The sequence below is a fragment of the Capsicum annuum genome, chromosome 1 (genome assembly GCF_002878395.1).
Source record: "Capsicum annuum cultivar UCD-10X-F1 chromosome 1, UCD10Xv1.1, whole genome shotgun sequence".
Lineage (NCBI taxonomy): Eukaryota > Viridiplantae > Streptophyta > Magnoliopsida > Solanales > Solanaceae > Capsicum > Capsicum annuum.
Genome location: NC_061111.1, coordinates 42,951,602 through 42,968,776, shown reverse-complemented (window position 1 = coordinate 42,968,776; position 17,175 = coordinate 42,951,602). Strand labels below are relative to the sequence as shown.

Below are 17,175 nucleotides of genomic sequence, written 5' to 3'. Positions count from 1 at the left end.
AATACACTGGGTTTGTTGTTGTTGTTGTTGTTGTATATTTTTTTTTACACGCTTTATACAACAATTATAGAATTTTCATACACTTTCTATATATTTTTATATATATTTTATACATATATATATTTGATAGAACTATATAATTTTTATACATATATCTTATATAGATACATATTCTATTTAACAATTATATCGTTTTATATAATTTAATTATTATTTCTAAACAATTAAAAAAAACAGAATATTTGATCAGTTAAAAAATTTATAATAAAAAAAATTGAAATATTTTTAAAAGAGCCAAATTGTTCAAGTTGAATACTATATGTAGATTGTATTAGTATTGTATATGGACTACGTAGGCCCAAATGACCCAAATTAGAAAATGGCTATAAAGCAGAAATAGTATATCTGACTGACCACTTTTTGAAAATAGTATATAGAGTGTCTTTTCCCTAAATTTAAATGAAAGCACATACACTTGATAGCTTGAAATTTGAATCATTCGGATTATAGATCTTAATTTAGTGATTAATTAAATAGTAGTGACGAACAGGGTGGGAGCTAGAATGGCAAAAGGGGCATCATTGAAAAAGTACATTATATGCATGGGGTCAAATATAATATTTATGTGTGTATGTTACATATTAAACCCCCTTGGCACAACCTGAAATCGAACTCAACATTTTGACCGTGGAATGCGGCAAAGAACGATTGCCCTCACCAAACATACAAATTGAAAGAAATGCGAATTGGGTGTGTATAAACCTCTTTTGTTTTTCTCTTCTTTCTCTAGATGTTCATCTCATGCAACAAAACTCCAATATGCAAGAGAGTCGAGTTATGAATACCATAAAAATTATACACCCAGTCACAGCATTTTCATTCAACTAAATATGTATAGCAACATAAAGAATAGCTTCTTGCAAATTATCTTTCTTTTCCTTAAAAAAAAAAGGCTAATAACTTGCTGAATAGTAACAACAGATTCATTTCTTATCCTCAACTTCATATCTAAACCTTTACTAGGCAGGGCTTTAAATTTGAGATTTTCGTATTGCATTGCACTTATAATTCTACAGACAAGGCGATTGTAACAATCTTCGGCAATTATTAAGAAGACACCAATGAAGCGCATTAGAAAAAAGCTTTGTAGATGATTGATTAAATCACTCAGAAACTAATTCTTCCACAAACGAAGAATAAAAAGCTTTCATTAGTTATATCATAATTACAGGCTCACAAATTACAACAATGAAGCTGAAGGCTTAAGCACCCCCCTACCCCAGAACCCAAAGAAAAATGAAAGAATGTAAACTACTCACTGAAACTTAATAGCACATTATAGGCTACTTCATACAAGAAACTATCTAATGTATAGATACTTTCATCTAGAGGGACCTTGCTTGATGCATTCCCGCGATACAAAACTGTTGAGCAATTTCCTTTTAGGGACCGGTTCATGTAAATGATGCATGCGCATTTCAAGAATTAGTGTTGGCTCAATACCCTGGAGTGAAACCAATAAGGTAACTATAACTCTATCCTCAAGCGTCGCATTTCAGATTGGAAAGTCCGACTTGAAGTCAGAGTTCGACGTGCAAGAGACCTTATGTCATCTCGAGAGCAATCACGCGAGATACGAATTAGCTCCCAAAGGGCGCCCCCGGTGATCATGTCTCTTGCATTGACTTCTGAGGAAAAGAAGAGAACAAATGAAACTTAAAAAGTATAGTTTGAGAAAAAATGCAATGAAATTATCCTAAAACTCTTCGGTAGCATAGGATTGCTTACCATGTTGTGCCAAATGGCAGAGAGCCAGTTCAACATGACGCCTGATCATTGAGGCTTCATTATTGGAATTCTGAACAATCCATGTTAGTGCACCATCTTCTATCAGAGAAGAACGCCCAGCTTTCTGACCTGTAGTAGCAGATCAACCTTAAGAAGCATGGTAATCTGATAACAAGATTGACATGTACGGCATTTACCTTGAGCTGAAGCTCTGGACTCGCACTTCGCAAAATTTGCAATTCCCCTTGCAACTTGAGACAGAACGTCTGGATGTCTACATCTCACCATCCCTAACAGTGCCCTGATTCCACCTTCAGACCTCAGCCTCGTCTGTAGTTTATCTGGAATAGAAGTATCTACCACAATCAAGATTCAAGGTCTGAAATATTCGATGGAAGATGGAGCAGGATCAGATAAACCAAAAAGTAAAACTTGGATGGAATCTTTCAAGGAAGTGACGGACCACAGTGACACTAAATTCAAATGAAATACAAGGATGAATAGCAGCTTCAAGGAGTCCTTTAGATCAGGAGGGCCTCATCGTTGTCGTGAGCACAGTGAAAATGGTAGCAAGAATGCAAGGAAACTCTAACTAAAATAACCTTGTTTTCATAGCCATTACTACTGCTGTAAAATTGCCCTACCAAAGAGGATGATCTCTCTTCAGGATCTGAAGAAATGGATGCTTCTTGATACAACATGCCAAAAGACTTAGTTGGACCAAACTACACGAACGTAAATTGAAAGAGCTATTCCGACAATGACCTGAAAGGCCAATGAGTTGGGGCAGGCAGAGGGGTTACTCCTGCAGAAAAAGTGAATGAGCTTACCGTTACCACATAGATTAGCAATGGCTCCGGCCACCATGCGTAATGTCTGAGGATCCTCAGCATCAGCAGCTGTCACCGCTAACAGTGCAATCCCACCTTGAGTCATTATAAGTTCCTGGTTGGATTCTGGAAAGACAGAAAATAGTCCTCAAAGCATAGTAGTTGTTAGGAGACAAAGGGCCTCAACAAGGACGTTAAGTATCCTCTGCAGGGGAAATAAAGAGACAAGAGTAGAGAGCTATAGGTTGAGAATCACCACTCATTGCAAGATTTGCAATTGCACCAGCTGCTATTCTACGAATGGTTTCATCCTCTGAATTGCTAAGAAGCATCAGCAATGAATTAAGACCACCAGCTTCAACTATCTTTTCCTGATTCGCTTCTGAAAGGTATATTTGAGGCAGGATTAAAATGTATCAGATCGTTATCACAAACAGCAGTATACCACACATGGAGCCCTATCATTTTTATCCTTAGTTCCGCCAAAGAGACAAAGGTTGTGAGCAACAGGAACACAAAAGAAAGTTATATACACTGTATGACCTATTGAATCTCCCGATGGCAAAGATTTAACTTTCAAGAAAAACATACGGAAACACAACAAAGGAGTTGGAGCAATTAAGGAATTAGCACAAAGAAACAAAAAATGAAGACAGGTCCACTTTTTTCTCCAACAAGTTGTGTAAACTGGCAAGTGAAAAATATGCCGTCCCAGACAATAATACGTTCTGCACTTGGGAAGAGATTGGGTGGAGAATAGATTACCTTCAGCTGCCAGATTAGCTACAACCTTCACTGCATTAATCCGCACGGAAGCATCTACAGACTCCAGCAGTGACAAAATTTTATGTAATCCAACTGTAATGCCCATGAAGCAGAGATGAGAAAATTGTGTTCAGTTGCTTTGCAAATTAAAAAGGACATACTCTTAAGAATAGACCTTGTTCGTGAAGATTGGTGATTGAAGATCTCTCTCCATTAGTCGCATCTTTGCAATGCAGATTTCTAAGAGGAGACAATGAATCTAGGCCAGGAAGTCCAGCGCCACTTCTGCTTCTATCCAGATAGCTTGCTCTCTGTGAACAGAGGCAATTAAAGTGGAACTGATTGGAACATTTATCAAAGAGAAGAGTGGAAAGAGAAAAAGGGAGACACAAAGGGTGGACATAAGCATATCCATCAAACCATAAAACTTGTCAATTGCGCAGCAAACAGAACAAGATACTAGCAGTAAGTAGAATAGAAAGCAATGGTATAATCAAGCTTATAGGCAAGTTAAGAACCGTACTTGACCAGCTTCCATATTTAACTGAGAAAATTGACTGCGTAAGACGATCAATTCTTCTTCCAGTCTCTTCTTCTGACGAATCTCTTCTTCCAACATGCTTTGGAGGTTTAGAATATCAGAATTTCGACCTGCTGACTACAGTGCACATTGATCAGTCATATTCATCAGCTCAATCCCAAATCCCCATAGAATTCAAGCAATTCTATTTGAAACATGAATATTCAATGAAGAGCATACCCCTGGTTTTGTAAGCATGTGCAGTTGTTCTTTGAGTTTGTTTATTTCTTCTTCTGCTGCCTTTCTTGTTTGCATTTCATTTTGAAGCAAAATCTTAAGTTCAGAAACTTCCTGCACAAGAAGCAATGTAAGCATCTGCAAAGCGACAAAGAATCAACAAGCTTCTTGTTCTCTCCCTTAGAAGTAAAACCCAATTTATATCTTGAAATACATGCTTAAAAAGAGGCTTATACAGGACTACTTTTTTTCTTTTTTGATAACCGTGGTGTCCGGGCCAGCTTTCGTGCACCTCGACTAAATCCACTGAACGTTTTAAAAATTTCAGGCAGCAACCACAATTTTTTTTTTAAGAAAAAGGAAACTCCGTCTTTTTTTTACTTGGTAGATATTAGTCTAGCTTCAAAGCTGTCACTATGGAGATACAAGGCATATAAGCTGGATACTTCTTTCAACTAAAGAGTTGAATGCTGCATGTTCCAACTATAGTATTTCCTTCTAAGGAAACTGACTATTCAGGAAGTACAACCTTAATATTTGACCTGTTTCAACTACAGACTAGATGCTACTTGTTTCAGTTATAGTATTTCCTTCTGAAGAAACCGATTCTTTCTGAAGTGCAACCTTGATACTCGCTACAAGACATGTTAATGACAGTTGTCATCAACAACACAACAACAGCAGCATTAATAATTAAGACGATGATGATAACAAATAGGAAAAAAGCAGAGTTATAACCTCTGTGATAGATGATCCATCAGTTCTGGCATTGTTTGTAGGTTTTTGCTGATTAAGGCTCCACTTCTCCTCCAGCTTCTTAATTGAGTCCATATATTCCACCTGACATTTCATTTTCTCCTCCTGCAAGTAAAGCAGAAGTGTTATTCCACAATAGTTGGAACATAATTCCAGTAGGCACAACATTGAATCCTAGTCAAATTCCATCAACATATAACTCAATTCTTATTCTGTTGTGGTTAATTTTAAGAAATTAATACTTCGCTTGTCGATACATATTATGCCAGTAATACTTCACCTGTCCAATGAAATCAGCTTCACTTATTCACCATCTCTTATTTATTAGTTTCACTAATAGACTTCTCGGAATCAGCTCCGACTAAGTGAATTTTGCATAGTGCAGCCGGTCGCAAGCATGGATAAAGGGAGGGGGGGTAGGGTAGCCGAGCTAACAACAAAAAGTAGTTAAATTATGATGATATAGCTTACCCCAGCTAGTTTGTAATTGAGGGATAGTCGATTGATATATACTATCCAAAGTCGAAAGACAATCTAAAAGAGATACATTTAAGAAAGCAAGAATATTTTTATCTGAGCACAACTGAAAAAGAGCCCTGATAAATTTACATGTATTAAAACAGGAGTATAAGTTTATCCATTTTTTAACTTTAATTATTGGTAGCGACACTAGGGGACATACGATCAAACTAAGACAGTAAAGTGGTGCATTCACCAATATGTGGTTCTTGATCTGAATCACCCTCAGTCTTATTAGTAATTACAGCAAAAGACTCTCAAAGTCAAGAGAGATAAGTAACATTATCCACCTTCAGGGCTTCAGCATAGTTCCTTTCTGCTTCCATGACATGCTTTTGTGCTTCTAATCTAATTCGTTCAACCTCAGCCTCAAAAGCTTTCTGCTGTCTTTCATTTTCAGCAATAAGTTTGTCTACTTGCACCTCCAGCCTTTTTGATAAGCTTTTGTAATCAAATTCTTCCTTAATCTTCAACATGTTTTCCACCTTCATAGCCTGCACGAAAGGAAAAAACTATCTTGGGACATGTATGCAGTAGTACAACCCACATAAATCATTCCAAATGGAGAACTCACTCTCTGTCCAAACAATATGGTACTTGCTGTTTCTGCTCTATGTCTAGGTGATGGCCCGATGGTGATAACTAATGAAGTTCTCGATGTTCCTGCAAAATCTCAGGAAGTAAACCAACATGATTGGAACTTCTTTAAGAACTAAGATATTGACTCCTAACTCTTTTTTTTGTTGTTGTTGTGGTGGTGGATAAGTAAGAAAGAATATCGCCTCCTAGCTCTTGAAACAGTTAAAAGAGCATATCTCAATTAAAGGTTGGTGTCCTTGGGTAAGGAAAAGCCAAGCCGGAATCTTCACAACTCTAGAAACTGGTACAGCCCATTTGCTAATACAGCACACTCGGTTGATAGTTGCTGATATCATATACCTCTAAACTTTACCATTTAGATGCAGAGACGCAAGAAAAAGAAAAATTTAAGCCCACCTCCAAATGAATCCTTAAGCAACCGCGTAAGCTTCGAATCTCGGACAGGTACATGAGCACTATTTTCTGCCAATGCATTTATGCACTTCCCTAGGGCACTTAATGAAAGATTGATGGACTTCGCTTCCTCCAACATGTGCCCTTCGCTTCCTACAGAAGATCAAGGAAAGGGTATGTAGTCTGTTTACAAATCAAAAGGTCAAGTTACGTACAATAACCAGAAGACTTGCTACATCAACACGCATCCAGCAATAAAAACCTTTTTCTTCTTTTCAATTGCAATGAATTGTTCTTCCTTTTCATTTCTCCCATTCTTATATTTCTATGTTATACAAAGTGCATCCTTCTTCTGGTCCATTGCAACAATATTTCGCTGCACATTCTCTTATGTTGAACCATATACTCCTACAGACTGTCCACTGACACACTACATTACCTACAATTAGATCAAGACTCTATCTCGATGTTGCTTTAACAAACTGGGTATTGGATCTTCTGTGAGTAAGCCATGTCAAGTTTTTTACCCACACAGAAAAGAGTGTAAAACTAGGGATAAAAGTAAACAATACATTAAAAGCACATACACAGAAATATTCTTAAATCAGGGAAGAGATTAAAAAGGAAAATCTCAAACACAACTAATATTTGCTACTCAATTTAGGAATCCCGGTGCTGAGTATACCTGACTTGTTTACACGCTCAGAACCAGCAAGATCTACAAGAACTAGTTTGCCTTTTCTCAACATAGGTGGCTTATAATTGGTTGCCAAGTGAGAGGAGTGATCTGTTTCGGCAGAAAAATCAGCTTCTCTTCCAGGAACTGATCTCTTAATTTGTACCTAAAACAATATCAAAAACACAAATTCCAAATCAAACATGCTTATACTGATATCTTTTATACAGATTTATGTTTTCTTTTTTGAGGAATGCATTGATAACAATACATTTAACTGGAAAGAAGAAATATACAATTCCAGACTTACCAAGAGAATAGCATGACTTCGGGAAGATTCAGTATTCAGTTTTGTGTTAGCGGCATATCTATGAGCTTCCCCGACCCGCAGCAGTTCAAGAAAACTTTGCTGGTCCCGGATCTCCACGACAGTTGCCCCTGGTAAGGATACATCACCAGTTTTTTGGTCTTCAACTATGGGGATGCTGTCATTAGCAGGATCTAGGAGATCCTGAATTGTTTCCATATAAAGCTGCACGAAAACCAGGATATATAGATAAAACGTGGCATATCTTTTGGTTGAAAAGTAATTGTGGTCAGGAGAACAATAGTCTGCATCTGCAAGCAAGCCAAAGAAGCACAATGACAATGTATTTACTGATAGTTTAAGAAGCACATTCCAACCTGTAAGTATGAGACTGAAACTGAATCGGTCTCCAAGCAGATATTTGCTAATATGTCTTCCATTGAACGAACCATGATACCACGAGCAGATACATCTTCATCACCTAATTGTCCAAGGGTATAAGTTTTCCCTGTCCCAGTCTGACCATAAGCCATCACTGTTCCATTGTAACCATCCAAGACACTCTAGTAAAATGGGCAAAAGAGATAAGAAAGAATGCTCATAAAACATTATATCAACAAGATATAGCATAGGAATACCATAAAATTTACATACTCAAAGTGTCCTCGACAATTTCGTCCAACCGTTTGTAGGTAACAAATCATTTTGATTATCTCAATGAATACCATAAATACTTGCTCTGACTATTTCTATGAATTTTCACATCTTTCATGAAACAATTTATGTAACATAAAATGTAATTTTTTGGATAACCGTGGTGTCCAGGTCAGCTTTCGCGCACCTGGACTAAATCCACGAGATACCTGCCACCTTTATGTAACATAAAATGTAATGTTTTTGGATAACCGTGGTGTCCAGGTCCCACCAGCATATCTGGTAACTCTGTCCACCAAGGCTAGTACAGATGGGAAGAATCACCTAGTGTTTTTTGTCTCCGCTGGGATTTGAACCTGAGACCTCAGACTCTCAAACGACTTCATTGACCACTAGGTCACACTCTTGGGTGCGTAACATAAAATGTATTGATCACCACAACCATCATCATAGTCATAAATTAAACAATATGTTGTACATAATGTGAAGATTGTACCCTAAAAAATGGTGAAGAATAGCTGCGGTAACAAGAAGCTATAGTGTTAAGTCCAGCTAATGCCTTGCAGTTCAGGAACCAAACATAGTTTGTCAAAGATATAAAATGGATACTGAAAGGATCAAATGATGCCTCCTAATCTGGGTCCCCATTGAGCTATCTATCACCTCGTTAATGGGAAATGAATCATTCCCTCAAACCTCCATTAACTAAGAACTTCCTTCTTGTCAAAATAACAACATATCATCCACAACTATCCCCAAGGAAAAAAAATTTAGGTTGGGCTAGTTATTTTGGATCAATGGTTTCTTCCCTAGGTGTAAGTAATCCCAAATTGGACAAGGTAACTAAAAAATACAAAATAGAGCAACAAACCTCAACAACAGGTTTTGCAACAACTTCATAAACACGCTTTTGGGATGCAAACTCGGTGAACACCTCATCAAACTCGTATGTATCTGAATCCCAATTGTTTTTCCTAAGTTTCAACCTTTTGAGCTGGAAGAAAAATAAATAAAATTGCATCATAATCAAGTTATTCCCAAAAAGAGCATCTCAAGAAATTGGAAAAGGTAAAAACTGATACCTCCGGCTGCAGCTCTACACAATCAGCAAAATCTGCATCTGCTGCCAATTCTTCGGCATTTCGAGGACGTAATCTGACGGCAACTCGAACTCTTCCATACACTATTTAGACCAATAACAAAAAAGAGTTCATATTCACATATATCAAAGCAAGAGAACAACGAAGAATCTGAGGTGTGCAGCTTAAGGCAGCAGAAAGGATGGCCACAGCATATATACTCTTAGAAACAACTAGATAAATCACTAAAAAGAACCATATATGCCACATATAATGATGTGATATCATTCAAATAAATAACCCAGATCTGTATACCTATTTATTATGTAAAATATGTCAGTCTGACATCAACGTTCAGCCAAAACAAACCTTATTTTCTTATTCTTTTATTATGGATGATTAATTTATTAGATAAACACTCCAAACAATATGTAACCCATACAAAGGCCAATGCTTTTCTCTGTGATAGTTAACCAGATTTCATAAATAAGAATGAAGGGAATAATATGTTTACATTACACCAGTATTTCCTATATCCAAATACTTTCAGTTCTCATCGTACTTAAATTTATGAACCTATTCCTTAAAGTTTACTTTATCAAAAAAAGAAACGAACTTTTTTTCATCCAAAAAAAAAAGAGAAGAAAGAAATCAACTTCTTCCTTAACTGGAAGATCATGCCCCCATTGGTCTAATTACAAATTATTTACAACCCTCGTAACATGCGCAATCATTAATCCCCAAACCCATGCCCAACTGCCAATCCGTTAGTTGACATTATTCTATTTGTAAAATAAGACACGTTTTACCACACATTATGATTATTCTTCATTAACTATGCCTACAAACTATACCTCGTGTCCTCTGAAAAAATTTACTAAAAATGTTGTCAGACGCTCTAATAAAGGGAGAAGACTTGAAAATTTAAGGAAATAATTGGTGTTGATGGAGGTTCCCAACCCCCATTCCCCATTTTAAGTTGACTATAGGGTCACACTAGTTAACAACTTAACATCACTTTTGTTAAAATTCTTAGCATCAAAGCCATAGGCATTAATTATTGGAGTTTCTAATTTAACCCTTTCGAACTAATCTACCACACATTCCTAGGCATGTCTACTGAAAAATAAGTACATATACAAATCTAAGATAACTTAGACATTGATTAGGTGAACAGGAAAATTGGAGGATTGAAGTACCTGTTCACTTAATTAATTGGAAATATCTGAAAAATTAAAAAAAATCACCTATTAAACTTTCAAATTAACCAATTTAGCTCTGGCAACAACTAACAGAACCAATACATAACATCACATCGTCCAATTAACACAAACCTAAACAGCTAAAAAGACACAATCTCAATCTCTAGCACATTAATAGCAGTATTAACTCCATAAATTCCAAAACTTAAAAATCCAATTAGAAAAATAAACTCAATCCTCAACTAGATACTAGTAGACCAATCATGGCAACTTGTTTCTAAATCGGAGAAACTTCACCTAGTATCAACGCAATAATTACAGGTGTTACTTAACCCCTAGAGTACGAGCTAACCACACTATACATTCATATGCATATACAATCAAAAATCATACATAAATATGCACACTTAGACATTGTTTAAGTAGATGTAAAAGTTTGAAGGCTTGAAGCACCTACTTACCTATAACAACAACAAAAAACCCAATATAGTCCCAAAAGCAGGGTCTGGGAGGGTAGTGTGCACAGACCTTACCCTAACTCGAGGAGGTTAGAGAGGTTGTTTCCAGAAGGCCCTCAGCTCTTAACGAGGAATAACAGAAGTGGTAAGATAGGTGAAGCACTAGAAAAGGTATAATACATAAATACTCCCTTTAACTTGGCCTCAGGCATCTATGCCATCTAATTTTGAGAGAACAAATAAGACACTTAAACTTATATAAAGTTGAACAAGTAGACACAAACGTCTTGCGTGGCATCCTACATGGCATCTTACGCAAATTATCACGTAGGACTCAACTCATGTGTCGACTTGTTTAAACTTACACGAGTTTAAGCGTCTACTTGTGCACACTCAAATTTAGAGGACATAAATGTCAGCTGAGGCCAAGTTAAAGATCACGTTTATGCCTTTAGAAAACAAAACAAAACAAAAGGTCACTTCCAAAATTCACAACTACAAACAAAACATACAATGCAGCATTCAAATCGAGCGCCAAAATTAGCTATCAACAAGCAAAATGCATCCACAACGTCTCATCGTCCAATACACACAAACCTAAACCACTAAAAAGCACAATATCAAAAACGCACAAGAGTCGCAAACGGAGCACAATCAATTCAGCAAATTCGACAACTTGAAAACTCAATTAGCGAAATAAACTCGATCCACAACGAGAAATCACTAGAAACTCCGAAACTCACCGGCGTCAATAGCAGTACTACTACGGCGGCCGTTGGAAGAAGCCGACGGAGGAAGCTTCGATTTGAATGAAGATGAATTACGGAGGTTTGGCGCTTTTTGAGTACCGTTTCTGTAACCACCAGCAGAAGCCATCACTCTATTTCTCTCTCTAGAAATGAAGGTGTTTATTTGTAGAGAGAGAAAAACAGGGAGGGATGATGACTTGCTTTTTTACTCTTTTTTGGGTTCAAAAATATAGAGAGAGAAAGAGAAAGATGGTGTGTGGGTCCCACTTGCTGTAAAGAGTGAGCTACTCAGACTTAAATGTCGGGAACAGTAGGTGACTGACCGAAAGAGTGAGAACTGAACTAAAAAAGAAAAAAGAAAAATTGAGCTTAGATTTTGAAGGTGAAGTACAAAAATACCATTATTTTATTCATTTTATCTTTATATGTAACTATTTCATTTATCACGAAAATGTAAAACTTGATTTGATGGATAATCACATACACTGAAAAAAAAAAGGTAATGACATATGATATTAATACTAAAATACAAAAATAAATTGAGATTTGTTAACATTATGGTCAACATCCTGAAAGTTACTATACTATTTTTATACTATTATTGTTAACAATGAAGTCAGCTTTTTTAATGAAGAAATTTAAATACAAAAAATTAAACACACAACTTAAATATAGAAAATCAAACCCAGGAAGAAGTTAAATAAATTAATCATGTATTATAAAGTAGAATTAATTTTAATTATGAATATATATTATAATTTTTTATCTAAAAAATCCAAGTGAATCCTTGCTTCCACCTTACTCTTCCCTTGGAGAAAAATGTTGCTCAACCCTTTAAAGAAAGAAGGCATTACAAGTCATGACTTCTTATAGCTCGAAAATAAATCACACAAAATTTCGGAGGAAAAAAATATTTTTTTAACACCGTAATCATTGTAAACAGAACGAGTATGGTAAAATAAGTTGAAACTATATTTTGATTACAATATTTTAGATAATATATTCTTATGTAATTTTTAATATATAGTAAAATTTAATTTCAAAAATAGTATTACTACTATATCGTTGATCAGCATAGACTGAATTTAAATCTTTTTTATACGAAAAAAAAAATTAATGGAGCATATGTTTCCTGTGATGAACCGCCCTCGTGGGCGTGACTTTGAATTGCGCCGACCGGTGGAGCATCATGGGTGAAATTACCATTTTGGGCTTTTCAGCTAATAACGGCCTTAAAAGTAGTGCCAGTATATCAAGGCATCAAAGTCAAGTGGGGTTCGGTCGTGTACTTTGTGTCGAGCCCACTAACTATAATAAAGTGTTGTGTTTGATTAGATGGGTAGGGACATTTAATAGGCCCACATTAACAAAAGCCCAATATATAGAGGCCCTTGATATACTAGACAATATGAGCAAATAACCATTTTTGAGGTCGTCGTTTAACTTTTATTCCAAATTAAAATTTTTTGTAAGTTCTATCTCCTTCGGACACAAACACTCGTGCATCAATTTTCTCATTTGGCAAACTTCTGATATTTTTGGTATGCCTTATCAAGGCAAACATTAATTATTTTGTAACTAAAGTTATAGAAGTGACAACGCAAACTTTAAAAATAAATATATATATATCGAAATTGTGACCTTGCAAGGGTTCGGATATATGATCACTTGTTAAGTTTAGATTAAAAAAAAAAAATTACTATGCCTAACTTCAAATGTTTTTTAACTAAAATAAACAAGTCTATAAATTATGATTACTCATTGTGTTCTAAATCTAGTATTTAAACCCCTCCACTTGTTAGGGCCCCTCAATATGTTAGAGTTTAATTGATTGATGTCAAATATAAGGTTAACCAAAAAGTTTATCGAGTTCTTTTTGAGTGAATTTCTTAAATTGTCATTCAATTTTTACAAATATTTCACTAAAGTAACTAATATTTTTTTAAAAAAATATTGTCATTAGACTTTACACTTTTTTCCAAATAAACTAGACCTAGCAGAAAAGTTACAAAGTTAACGAAGCTGTCTATAATTTTTTTTTAAGATTCATATTTAACCCAATACCTAGTTATCCTATTATGTATTACTATTATTTCCAAATTCGTGTGAATCGACGAATCAAAGAAGAATGAAACATTTTCCACACGTTCTATATTAGACAGAGTGTCGTTTCACTTCTTTTTTTTATTTCTCACCTGGTGTTCGGTACCCTGCATTGGAGCACCAACTAATCAAGATCGCGCACTGCAGAGCCCATTCTGAGGGTGACGCTCCCAACAAGATTTTCTTCATACCTTAGGCTCGAATCAGAGACCTTTGATTAAGGGTGAAGTAGTCCCACCACTACACCACAACCCAACTACACCACAAACCCATGTTTGTCGTTTCACTTGTTATCAATACAAGAAATATGATAAATGGAAGGTGTTGGACACAAATACTTAGATTAATTTGAATCAAAAGAACTTTAATGATTTTGAATAACCTATATGACAATATGGAGCAACATTTGTGGTCGATTAGTCGAAAATATCATTTTTGGTGTTTATTTAGTAGGCATTTGGCCATGCAAATATATATATATTCATTTTATTTGAAATTTTTAAAGTTGACAATAGAGTTGGAGTTCTGTTTGATCATGATATTTTTGGGTTAATACTTAGAATTCAAATCTATTTTTTAACAAAATATGAAAAGTGCAAATAAATTTAAATAAAATTAGAATTGCATGAAAATAAATGAGATTATTTTATGAAAATAAAATAATTAAATTTATTTTTTTTGAGAAAAAATCAAAAAGTGATACCAAATATTGTTCTGAATTCTCAAATACAACTTCAAGTTGTATTTGATTTATTTATGGCCAAACTAGTATTTCGAAATAAAGTGAATACACATTCCGAAATATAGTAAATACAGTGTATGGCCAAACGGGGCCCCAGTAATGTGGCAATTGTAATTTTTTTCTAAGATTTAAAAAAAAAAAAGAAAAAAATCAATGTTTAAATTTATTTAGGACTCAATGAGTAAAGTTTCAAAAAATAATATTTCGAGTCTGATTTAGGATGGTTGGATCCTACATATATTCAAATACTGATATTAACTTTATTTTAAAATATTTTTTCCCTTAAAAGTTTACGATGGTCACATCAATAAATAACTAAAATTGTATTTCTAGCTCAAATAATTGTAGAAACTAAGAAGACAAATTTAGAGAACTTTTAAAACATAAAATAAAGATAAAATAATTTTGATATTGAGAAAGTAAAATGGTAAACCAAAATATGTTTACTAGTAAGTTCGATCTTTTCCCTTATACCTTCTTAATTTGAGAATTGAATATCAACTTTTTAATTATAGTTTCGTTACAAGTTACTACTATCATTTATCAATTTTTTTAATAGAAAAAACTATGGTTAATAGTATTGGGTTAAATATCAGGAGGAGGAGGTGGTTTAACCCTTTTGTAGATTTAGCTTGTTTGAAAAAATTAATTGAGTTCAATGAAAATATCTTTTAAAAAAAATCATAAGTACTTTTAGTGGACTATTTGTAAAAATTGAGTGAGAATTTGAAGAATTGACTCAATTTTTTTTTTTAATGATTCGATAAGAACATTAGTCCTTTCTCATCTACTCGGATGGAACGACATACTCAAGGGTGACTCAATAAATTTGGTCGCCCAAAGTTAGATTTTAATATGAGGTTTTAAGTATACTCAATAAAAATAATTTTTGTGTGTATCACATGCGTGTCTCGTGTGCCACACATGCATCTTATGCGCCTTATGTGAATCTTGTGCAATGTACGTGCATTTTGTGTGTCATATAGACGGGCCAATTCTTGGGACCGTAAGCTAGTCCTTATTTAGGGAACGGTACTTGCAATTTTGAGAAGCCTACTGATAACTTGATTTTCCAATGTGATTGTCGAATTTATCAGATTAGTAATTACTGGATATGGTGTGGTTGTTGACACCTAATTTTTGCCCTCCACGACTAAATTTAGTCCTAAGTTTCTTCGATTTTTAATAAAATCAAAATATTTATTTCATCCGAATAAGATTTTTGAAAAGTATAGTTGTACGTGATTTTGTCACTTTGAGTAGCAATTATATATTATCGTGTTCAATTATGCGATATTATATAATTTGATTACTTAAATGTTTATTCTATGGAATACGGATTTTAATTAAAGTTTATTTTGAAAATGAATATAATAATTAAAATCTTGATTTGAAAATGATCTACTTCAAAAATGGTTTATTTGGAGAAATGTTTACTTAATTTTATCGAATCAAAGAAGCTCGGGATTAAACTAGTTGCTAAATTTGTTTCAAATCTTGATTCAATTTGGTCAATTTATTAAATGAGATTTAGCTGAAGTCGATTTGGCTACAATTGCAACACAAGTGGCTGATTAATCTTCAATTAGGTCAAAATTTACACACAATTTACTAAATCCTATCAATAGGCTATTTAATAAATAGCCCAAATCTAATTCATCCTTTTAATTAAAACCCAATACCTAGCAGCCCATGTCAATTTAATAACCAACAATCATCAGCCCAACAACCCAAATAATGACCCGACCCAACATCTTTCTCCTTCTCTTGTGCGTACAACATCACCAGCCACAACAATACGTATACCAACTTCAAACCATGACACGTATACCAACTTCAAACCATGACAACAACTTTCAATAAAAAGCAACAACATCAGCAAAATCGGACCCGATTCCCCTCGTTCTCGACCCGAATCCATCAACCCAATTTCAACCAGCTCCGACCCAACAGAACTCGCCATTTCTCCTCTCCCTCACTTCGATCGTACTCCTCACGTGAGTAGCATGCGGTTTCGTACCATGGGAAGTCCGGGAATCCTCTAGAAGATGTGTAGGTGTCCCCTCAACGGATGAATTTCGCAAATCTCGGTAACAATGGTACGATTTTGTACATATTTGGCGGCTTTTCATTAGATGTGGGAGAGAATTCGTTTTCCCCCAATTCTATTGGTCTACCCGTTTTTCTTATCCCTCGAAAGAAATCCAAAAGGGGCAATTTTTAAATTTGAAATTCAAAAGTTTCTCTTTTTGAAATCCCCAATTTATCCTTGTACGCCTGTCTATATATATCTCAATGGTGAGAAGTTTTGGGGGGGATTCAAAATTTTGGGGTCTGGAAATCGGGGATTCAGAAAAAGCTAAGGGAGAGAAAAAATTTCTTTGGGATTCAAAAAATTCTTTACAAATTTTGGGAATCAGAAATATTGGGGGTGGAAAAATTCTGGGGGTTCTTGAGGCTGGTAATTTTAGGGTTTAGAAAATTTTCTAAAAAGCTAGGTTGAAAAAAAAAATTGGGGTTTCAGAAAAGAGTAATTTGGTTTCGGGAAAGAGCAACTTTGTTTGGCAAAGATTTTAGGGAGTGGCAGTCAGTTTAGTCGAGATTTACATCTCGGCATCGAGCTTTCCGGTGGTGGTGACGGTCTCGACGTTAGTTCGTCGTCCCGCTTTGCTGCCCCAAAAGAGCCCAAAGGAGGTTTAAAGTCGAGTTACCTGCACATGCAAGGAGTCGAAGGAATAGGGAATGGGTTAAAGTCCCGTTCTTAAAGCGGCTAAGAGACAAAAGTCTCAGTTATTAT

General features: G+C 35.1%; 1 protein-coding gene across 1 annotated transcript; it reads right to left on the bottom strand.

Moving 5' to 3' along the window:
• Nucleotides 1-1,131: 1,131 nt before the first annotated feature.
• LOC107873266 (kinesin-like protein KIN-UB) lies at nt 1,132-11,814 on the bottom strand. The gene is made up of 19 exons (XM_016720036.2): nt 11,528-11,814; nt 9,128-9,228; nt 8,917-9,039; nt 7,769-7,954; nt 7,395-7,616; nt 7,094-7,250; nt 6,412-6,561; nt 5,990-6,078; nt 5,706-5,909; nt 4,879-5,001; nt 4,144-4,254; nt 3,907-4,041; nt 3,559-3,694; nt 3,384-3,476; nt 2,875-3,000; nt 2,619-2,744; nt 1,986-2,129; nt 1,789-1,917; nt 1,132-1,688 (listed from the first exon to the last, which is right to left on the bottom strand). Exons 1-19 carry the CDS (start codon nt 11,658-11,660, stop codon nt 1,528-1,530), a joined length of 2,649 nt encoding a protein of 882 aa, XP_016575522.2. The 5' UTR covers nt 11,661-11,814; the 3' UTR covers nt 1,132-1,527.
• Between the last annotated feature and the right edge of the window lie 5,361 nt (nt 11,815-17,175).

Bases quoted from the DNA above. Each gene is read 5' to 3' on its own strand.
- LOC107873266 (XM_016720036.2), bottom strand. From the start codon at position 11,660: ATGGCTTCTGCTGGTGGTTACAGAAACGGTACTCAAAAAGCGCCAAAC. The intron at 4,255-4,878 runs GTTATAACTCTG...CTTCTTGTGCAG, and splicing joins ATGGATCATCTATCACAGAG to GAAGTTTCTGAACTTAAGAT. The intron at 1,918-1,985 runs GTAAATGCCGTA...CTGCTACTACAG, and splicing joins GTCCAGAGCTTCAGCTCAAG to GTCAGAAAGCTGGGCGTTCT.